General features: G+C 36.3%; 1 protein-coding gene and 1 pseudogene across 2 annotated transcripts; both read right to left on the bottom strand.

The window, feature by feature from the left end:
* Nucleotides 1-150: 150 nt before the first annotated feature.
* Nucleotides 151-1153, bottom strand: LOC149193686 (putative xyloglucan endotransglucosylase/hydrolase protein 32 pseudogene; annotated as a pseudogene). Its single transcript, XR_016255049.1, has 3 exons — nucleotides 853-1153; nucleotides 517-617; nucleotides 151-378 (listed from the first exon to the last, which is right to left on the bottom strand). The product of XR_016255049.1 is annotated as a putative xyloglucan endotransglucosylase/hydrolase protein 32 pseudogene (transcript).
* A 6648-nt stretch (nucleotides 1154-7801) lies between these two features.
* On the bottom strand, nucleotides 7802-9723 carry LOC149193685 (putative xyloglucan endotransglucosylase/hydrolase protein 32). Its single transcript, XM_089406831.1, has 4 exons — nucleotides 9387-9723; nucleotides 9047-9147; nucleotides 8687-8907; nucleotides 7802-8376 (listed from the first exon to the last, which is right to left on the bottom strand). The coding sequence occupies exons 1-4, from the start codon at nucleotides 9673-9675 to the stop codon at nucleotides 7950-7952; spliced, it is 1038 nt and encodes a 345-aa protein (XP_089262957.1). The 5' UTR covers nucleotides 9676-9723; the 3' UTR covers nucleotides 7802-7949.
* Between the last annotated feature and the right edge of the window lie 337 nt (nucleotides 9724-10060).

The raw sequence follows: 10060 nt of genomic DNA, 5'->3' as shown, positions 1-10060 counted from the left end.
CGATTTCAAGAATATTTTGGAATTAGATAAATGGTCCAAAAAAATTCAGTGTAATTGTGAACTATTTTTAATATTTATTTGTAATTGTGAAATATTTTTAATATTTATTTGTATTAGACTGATTCACTGAAAAAGATGACCTATGACATCTTAAAAACAAAAAATGACTCGTAATCTCTTAATAAGAGAAGTGTGAAAGTGTTTAGTAGGGTCGAACCAGAGATGGAATTGCTGTTCCCTGCCAATCAGATTTGGCCCATCTCCTGTCCCGTTCCCATACACGTTGGTCTGGAGTTTGTAAGGCTCCCCTGGTATTGTTCCCAGAAACTCTATGTCTATCTCGTCATGCCACCCTTCATAAACTTGGTTGTTTGACAACTGAAATATCACCACTCCAATCAATATATCAAAAATTATACTCACATTCCTCGAGTCAATTTCCATATAATCTTCTGACAGTCAATTCATTAATTGATGCATGAAACACAAATAGAAAATGGAGATGAATATAGTTACATAGAATGAAGTGATGATTCCTGCAGTATAGCCGCCCTGAAGTTTAACAGCAGCATTGAACAAACCATACATGTATGGTTCATTTGACTTGAATCCACTGCCTGAAGCCACAAACAGAGGACATATCACGTAGTTTCTTAGCATGATAAACAACTAATAAAATATCAATAATTTAACCATAAAATCACAGTTTCATAAATTTGATTTATGAGACTTTATTTGTGGGGGCAAGAAATCCCTCTGACACATCCTATCCCCACTAATGCAAACAGAAAGGATAGAGAATATAATTATTCATAAGAAGCTAGTGAGCATAAGAAACAAGAAGTATGTTACCAGATGATCTGTCTAATGTGAGTGTGACTGAGGACTCATCTTTGGAAACATTTTGGTGTTGCCCACCCCAGAGATTACCATAGCCCTCTGAAAATTTCAGAGTCTTGAAATAATTCATCACTGGAACGCCAGGTTAGGATGGTATTGCAGGATTTTGGTCTGCAGAAGCCAAAACCTTCATGGATATTACTGGACTGTGAAGCAATCCAAGAAACAGAAAGAAGAGCAATAGAATGCCCTTCCAGCCATTGTAATCAGTGAGGGATATTGAGAGTTGGGCAACCATCATACACTACGTACCAAATACACTCACGAATTTCGTTGGTAGTTTCTTCTAGGAATGGATCCAATTTATAGCACAACTACTCCACTAGATGAGGGGAACATCACGTAGTTTTTCAGCGCTATGAGGGTAATGACGAGTGTTGCGCATCATTACAATCTTGACTTCTGGTTTATCATAAGGCTTGCTTGCCTTTCACTCTTAAACCATGTTATATACGCATAGAGGGTGGTATTCAAAATAAGCATAATCAAGAGTACGTAATACTCAAAGGAAGCCACAGTGCACAGCACTTTGAAAGGCAGCCTGATTATGTAATGAGTGACCGTTCTGCTAACTCTCCATCAAAGCAAAGGAAATATGGGCAGTTATAATCAATTCCCTGTTTTGTTCTCGAATTTTACGCGACACTTCTCTTTAGGGTCACCGATTTCTTGTGACATTTCTGTTTTATAGTCTCGTGAGCTCATAGATCATTTTCTGTGACAATTCTGTTTTATTTCACATTTCGAGTCTGGTGAGGTGATACATCATTTTATTTCACATTTTGAGTCTTGTGAGGTTATCGATCCTTTTTTTTGTAGTATCCGAAGTGTTTTATGATAAGAGGTGATAAACGAAGCGCAGTACAAGTCATGATCAACGTTATTTCGTTGGTGCAATTCAACTCCGAAGAGGTTGACAATGAAATTTAATGTAATATGGCTCCAATATGAGTCCGGATGAATTTAATCTTTTCTAAAAGTTTATTGCTTATTTTTAATTTATAAAATCTTAATTTATAGTTTTGTTTTGTTTTTTTTGTTTGTTTTTTTTTTTCTTTGGAAAAAGTCTTAATTTCTACTAATAAAGAGAAATTACATTCTGTAGATGCCTTAGCATATGCATATTGAGGCTGATTGCCTACCCAAACTGTTTATCAAACAATAACAACAACAAAAAAGTACCGGGAGATCATGTAGGTCTCAAAATTACTGTTACTTATCGGATTTTAATCGACAAATAAACAACAACAAAAGACAGTAAACTGAATTCTCCATGCAGGAAGATCATGAAGGTCTCAAAATTTGTAATATCACTGATACCGTCTTGATTGAAAGTCTGTCAAGATAGTCTCCAAAAGAGAGTTTTGTAGAACCATATGAGTAGAAAATATAAAACAACATGCGAAATACTAGGAAAATCAAAAAATGTAAAGACAGGTGGTTATAACCCCTGTTGCAGGTGAAGATCTATGAACGGTCTTTGGTAACACTGATGGAAGGTTCCATCAATTTCTTCCTGTATCATCAACTAGTCCTCTTCCTACCGGCGCGCTACCTCCTTTGATAGGTAGTCTGCCCCTGAGTTGCGCTCCCTGTAAATGTGATGACATATAAAGTTATCAAAGGATGCTATAAGTTTGTGTGCCTCATCCAAAATGTGCCGCAATGAGAAAGCAGAGCAATGAGATGTTCTATTAAGCCAGTTGCAAACAAGTTTAGAATCCCCAAACAGTTGGAGATGAGTGCAATGTTTTTTGAGAGCAAAATGGAGGAGATGTTTTGCAGTGGCAAGCTCAGCATAGTTGTTTGTGCCTCTTCCCAGGTTCATTTGGATTTTGAAACAGTGAGATTCCCTCAGGTAGAGGATGCCCCCCCCCCCCCCACAACCCTCTTCTTGGGCTGACCCATCAAAATAGGCCCAAGGAATTGATTTATCTATGTGTTCCGGTTGTATGTCCCTAGGGGGAGGCTGAGAGACATCCTCAGGTAGCGAGTCAAAGTCGGCTATGATTCTGGTTCTGATGGAGAGCCAGTGGGGATCCTTGAGGTCGAAAATAGCTCGGTTCCTTGCCATCCAAATAGACCAACACATCAAAAGGGGCAGATTCCTGTCTTTTCCCCTGTGTCCGCCGAACCAACTAAGCCAGGCCTCACGTATATTCCCCCGCACCATCCCTGAAGGGAGGGGTAATGTGCCAGGATGATGTTCCATTGCTCAGAGATGATAGGACAGTCCAGGAAAAGGTGCTCAGTACTTTCCTCATTGCTTCTGCAGAGGTGACACCAGAAGGGTCCATGGAAGGATCTCTTCATTAAGTTTAGTCCGGTCGGGATTTTGTTGAAGAGGATGGACCACATGAGTAATCGTGATCTGGGGGCCGCTTTTAGCTTCCAAAGGGCTTTCCACCATGGCTCTAAATGCTCAGGTTTTGTGGCTTCCATGAGCTTCAGGTACCCATCCTTAGGCGAATATCTGCCATTTTTAGCATGTGCCCACACGATTTCGTCTTCTCCATCTAATATCCGAATATGAGCTTGTGTTAGGGCCTCAGTAAATCCATCCCAGTCCTGATGCCATTGGGCCGGAAGGTGGAGGTCCAGTGCCGACTTCTAGGCCTGCTGAAAAAGTGTAGTATTTGTAGGGTCAGCAATGTGATAGAGATGTGTGTAGCCTTGATCCGCTAGAAGTCCGGTCACTTCTATTGGGAGCCTGTGAGCATTCCCGCATCCAATCCAGGGGTCGACACCAATTCGAACTGCATTCCCCTCATGGATCCTCCATGTTAGACCTTCACGAATGAGGGGAAGGGAGTTTAGCACCGCCTTCTAGATGATGGATATATTACTGCTGATCCGATGGTCCATCCGGATCCAATCCATAGTGTTTGTAGGGGAGATATACTTGGCATAGGCAACCTTCATCCAGAGACTTTGAGTTGTAATTAGCTGCCAACCCAATTTTGCTGCCAGCGCTTTGGCGAAGATGTCCAGTTTTTTGATGCCCCATCCCCCCCATCTCTTGGGTTTAGCAATAGTATCCCATTTAACCCAGGCAAAGAGACTTCCCTGTTTGTTGCCTTTCCATAGAAATCTGCTGCAGATGCTTTGTAGCCTGGCAAGAATCCCCCTAGGGATCCAGGCCAAAGTCATCCAGTATACCGGGGTCACTTCCAAAACAGCTTTAATGAGGATTAGCCTGCCAGCTCGAGAAAGATATCTGTTGTACCAAATGTTCAGTTGCTTTTCCACCTTAGAGATGAGCCAAGCCCAATCCGCAATTTTGTAGCCCAGAGGCTTCAACCGGAAGCCTAGGTACTTCAGCCCCTCCTCCAGAGAGTGTAAAGTAAAAGGGAACCGACGAAGTGCAAATTGTACCTCAAGCTGGGAGCAGCCTGCTGCAGTCAGAGTAGACTTGTGAACATTGATAACCATACCTGATGCCTTCTGAAAGAGATCAAAAACGTTCTGTAGGACTGTGGTGTCTCCAATACTGCCATTCAAGAAGATGAGAACATCGTCCACAAACAGTAAGTGGGTTAAGAAGCAGTTGTCCATAATCTTTATGCCCACTATTCTGCCCCTTCTTAACTTACCATTATTATTAATTTATAACTATATTTAAGGCATAAAAAAATTATATATTACTTAATTAAATCTATTAGAAACTTCTCACCTTTATACTTTATTTTAATTTATAAAATTTAAATGTTTATTTTTAATTTTGAATTTTTTACCTTATTAAAATATATGATTGTTCATCCCATAGTTTCAAGATACAATTACTTTTAACTCTTAAAAAAATATTATTAAAGATTCATGTTAATATTTTTTAGTTCCAAAATATTAACTTTTAGAATTAAAAGTCTAATTTTAACTTGTGAAATTTATAAATATATTTAATTAAATGATTATTATATATATATATATATATATATATATATATATATATATATATATATATATTTTCTAAGTGGTTCATTAACTAAGAAATTGGTGATCACTACATTTATGGAAGCCATTGTTGACTATGGCCAGTTCAACCACAGAGAGAGTGTTGAGAGAATTAAACCCAGAGAAAGTGTTAAGAGAATTGAACCCTTAACCTCTCAATAACTAAGGTGCTTTAGTGACAGGGACTCCACCAATTAAACTAACCCTTGACTATTTTCTTTTCTATTATATATATATACACACACACTTTTTAAACCACTTACTTTTGAGAGATTTTTTTGTATGAAAGTGTCCTGAGGATGTTTAATCTTGTACAACTTTTCAGGTGGACACTTCACCCATCATTAGGGATTTTGAGAATTGAATGATTACAATCGAGAGCTCTGAATCCTTTAAGAGAAGGAAACATCCAGAACTAGCCATGAAAGTAGTCATTAAAGAATAATAATATTATTAAATTATTGAGTCGAGAGGCTTATTCTATAGCCAAGTATGATGTGTAAGGATGTCCATCTGTCACCAAAGTTGAAATTTTACTCATGTGAACCAAAATAAAAATTAAAAAATTAAATAACCATATAAAACATTTAAATAATGCTAGCTCATAAATTTTTTTGCACCTATGCTAGTATAATTAGCAATTAAAAGAAAGGATCAAGTTAATAGATTAAATAAAAGAAAATAATCCTTATAACAAGGGGTCAAATCAAAAGATTTAAGTAAAAAATTAATTAAATTAAACGATAGTTAAAATAGATAAATTAGATAGGGGTTTAAGAGAAAATTAAGGGGGACAATGGAAATGATACAAGGGTTTAACAAAAGAGAACATGATTAATTAATTAATTAATTAAAAAGAATGAAAATACAAGTAAAATAAAAAAATATAATAAAATTGTAAGGATAGATAATCTAAAAAATACATTGGATTAGAAACAAATAGGTAAAAGAATAATTTATTTTAACATAGGATTATTAAATATAAGGATGCAAAACATGTTAGCTGATGACTTAGATGGTGGATAAACGTTTCTCTATTTCAAGGGCCTCTCTAATGATTTTGGAATTGCTCTATTTCAAGGGCCTCTCTAATGATTTTGGAATTGTTAAAATCAATAAAGGCAAGGATTTTGGTTTGATAAAAGTAGATTAGATGTTTCAAATTAAAAGAGTGCTGGTATGGACAATATTTTCTTTAATGTGAGCTCTGAAGGGACATTCAATCTGGCCAATGTGTGATTTTCCACATGAACAAGGGATTTGGTAAACCCTTGAATTCAACATGGGGTCATAATTATCTTTGGTTGTTGGTAACATCAACTTCAAAGTTTTATGGGGTTTAAAAACAATCTTAACATCTTCTTTAACAAGCTTTTTGCAATGAGGTTAGTGGTCTCTTTTATGCAAGGGAGAGAAACTTGGCCTTGAGAAGGAGAGGAAAGAGGGTTCGTGGATATGGGATTAGAGACGCTCGTGAATGCTTTATTGATTTGAGAAGAGGAATAATCAATGGCTTTGAAATCTTGGAACAAGTGGGATTTTTCGCAAGGAAGGAATTGGGGAGCAAAAATTTTAAGGGCTCGAGAGATGCGAGTTTTAAGAATGCTAGATTTTTGGGAAGGGTGGTGGTGAGAATGAGCATGGAGATAACAATTAGTGTGGGTCTTCTTTTTGTAAACTTGACGAGTTAGGGAGCCATCACGAAGTTGAATGGTAAGGACATCTAGGAACGAAAGAGAGTTATTATATTCAGATGCCATGGTGAAATTGATATGAAGGGAAATGTTGTTGAGATGGGAGAGAAATGCATCTAGCACATGTCTACCATACTGCCAAATAACAAAAGTATCATCGACAAACCTAAACCAACATTTGAGTTGTAGATACTAATAGTCTAGAGCTTTAGCTTCAAAGTATTCCATAAAGATGTTAGCTACAATAGGAGAAAGAGATGAACACATTGTTGCATGTTCACTTTGCTCATAAATAGTTCCTTTGTAAGAAAAAAACCGAGATACAGAGTTAAACCAGGTTAAGAGTTTCAAAATAAAAAAGGGGTTTATGAAACATGGATTTTAGTAAAAAATGATATGACATCATCGAATTTCATTAAAAAATTCTCTCAATATGAATAACCGTGGAAATATACACTCTCTCATTTTTAATTTTATTTCTCAAAAGTAAATATCTATCTCTCTTTATTTTAAATCATTAATATTAAACAAGCAGATTTAGAGTTTTATCTTGATTAAGAACAATACTTTCTCAAACACAATGTACTACATAAATTCATATATAATTTTTAAATCACACGCATTTTATGGAATTAATCAAATGTAATATAATAAGTAAATATACTAAAATTAGCCTAGATCCATCTTAACTCCAGATTTATTTAGGCCAAAAGAGATCAAAGTTCCCAGTTCCAAAATGTTAAATGGGTCATTACATCTCTACCATACTAGACTCGATAATTTTATGTTTTCTATTTTATTTTGACCCAATCAAAATGTTAAACATTATAACATCTTTACCATGCTACCCTGAAACATACATTCTCAGATTAAAATTTTAACATAAGCATTATAACATCTTTACCATGCTACCCTGAAACATACATTCTCAAATTAAAATTTTAACCTAGAATAAAATAAAATGTATCTTTCAACCTAGTTTTAAGCCATGGAATAAAATAGATATTGCAATGAAATAAGATAGATATTCCAATGTAAGTAGCTCTTCAATATTGTTGATTTAGCTACACGATTGTGTCTTGAGAAAACTTTTATTTTAAGGAAGTTATTTTACAGGTTAATTTTCTTGTGCATAAAATATTTATTTCAACACGACCAATTTTACTTTGGATTGAAACACAACTTCTTTTCTTAGCTCAACGAATATATCCATGAATAGGATAGGCAAATTTAGTATAATTTGTATTATTGTTACACTGATATATAGACATCATATATGTGGAAATGATACTGTAATTTAGGTTATATATTATTGAAACTTTCCAATCCAGAATTTACATCGAATAATTTAGATAGAAGGATGGATTGGTATAGTTCTAATCTGTGGCTACCCCACTTTCACTTTCAGTTCACGATTGAATGATTGGAAGAACCTATGTGGAAATCATTGACAGAACATTCGGGCATCGTGCCCTTGGGATATCGCTGAAGATCTTGGCAGTAATCGTAGGTCATGTAATTCTTTCTCACTACCTCCAAAGCTCGAATCTGTTCCTTGTTCATCTTCGGAGAAATAAAACAATCCAGAAACCCCTGTGAACAGTATCGCATATCGTCATCGTTCGTCGAAGAGCAGCCGATGGTGACAAAATGGGTGTAAGTGGAGAGGAATGGCTCGTAACTGTAGTTGGCTTTGTATCTTCCTCCATCTGTGGCCCATGCAGAGGCGTCCCATATTGTTGCATAAACCGACATGGGCTTCGAAGGGTATGTCACTCCCAGGCTCTTCATCCTCGGAAATCTTCTGATCGTAATACTGTCCACCATAAACCTGCCACATAATAAAAGTATGGAAAATAATGAGAAGTAATCCTGGAATTTAACATGAGTGTAGATTTCAAGAATATATTGGAATTATATGTATAGAATATTTTCAATATTTATTTGTACTAGACCAAAAAAATACGCATAATATCTTAATAACAAAAAATTACTCGTAACCTATAATAACAAAAGTGACTCCAGCATTTAAACTAACCTCAAGCACCCACAATAAATAAATAAAGATATATATATATATATAGATTTCATATCATCCCAAGACAAAAAAATATATATGTAAATGATATGATTATACATACAGAATTTGATGAGGCGTCCAGAGAATGGTGTAGTTGTGAAAGTCTATAGTAGGGTCGAACCAGAGATGGAATTGCTGTTCCCTGCCAATCAGATTTGGCCCATCTCCTGTGCCGTTCCCATACACGTTGGTCTGGAGTTTGTAAGGCTCCCCTGGTATTGTTCCCAGAAACTCTATGTCTATCTCGTCATGCCACCCTTCATAAACTTGTTTGTTTGACAACTGAAATATCACCATTACAATCAATAGATAAAAAATTGTACTCACATTTCTCTGAGTCAATTTCCATATAATCTTCTGACAGTCAATTCATTAATTGATGCATGAAACACAAACAGAAAATGAAGATGAATATAGTTACATAGAATGAAGTGATGATCCCTGCAGTATAGCCGCCCTGAAGTTTAACAGCAGCATTGAACAAACCATACATGTATGGTTCGTTTGACTTGAAGCCACTGCCTGATGCCACAAACAGAGCACATTTCTCAGCAAAATAAACAAGTACAATACAATATGAATAATTTAACTATAAAATCACAGCCTTGTAGAGTTGATTTATGAGACTTTTTATTTGTGGGGCAAGAAATCCCTTTGACACATCCTATCCAAGCCATATGCAAGTGAAAACAGAAAGGATAGAGAACATAACTATTATTAAGAAGCTGATGAGCATAAGGAGAGAGAAGTGTGTTTAATACCAGATGATCTGTCTAATGTGAGTGTGACTGAGGACTCATCTTTGGAAACATTTTGGTGTTGCCCACCCCAGAGATTAGCATAGCCCTCTGAAAATTTCATAGTCTTGAAATAATTTATAACAGGAACACCAGGTAAGGATGGTATAGCAGGATTTTGGTCTGCAGAAGCCAAACCTTTGATGGATATTACTGGACTGTGAAGCAATCCAAGAAACAGAAAGAAGGGCAATAGAATGCCCTTCCAGCCATTGTAATCAGTGAGGAATATTGAGAGTTGGGCAACCATCATACACTACCAAATACACTCACGAAATTCGTTGGTAGTTTCTTCTAGGAATGGATCCAATTTATAGCACAACTACTCCACTAGATGAGGGGGGACATCACGCAGCTTTTCAGCGTTATTGGCGTGTGCAAACAGAACGTAAGATTTATGGGTGATGACGAGTGGCCAATTGTTGCGCATCATTACAATCTTGACTTCTGGTTTATCATAAGGCTTGCTTGCCTTTCACTCTTAAACCATGTTATATACGCATAGAGGGTGGTATTCAAAATAAGCATAATCAAGAGTACGTAATACTCAAAGGCAGCCACAGTGCACAGCACTTTGAAAGGCAGCCTGATTATGTAATGAGTGACCGTTCTGCTAACTCTCCATCACAGCAAGGAAA

This window comes from Pinus tabuliformis, chromosome 2_2 (genome assembly GCF_031772625.1).
Source record: "Pinus tabuliformis cultivar Carrire ecotype Pingquan chromosome 2_2, CPIR1, whole genome shotgun sequence".
Classification (NCBI taxonomy): Eukaryota; Viridiplantae; Streptophyta; class Pinopsida; order Pinales; family Pinaceae; genus Pinus; species Pinus tabuliformis.
This window is presented reverse-complemented; position numbering and strand designations above follow the sequence as displayed.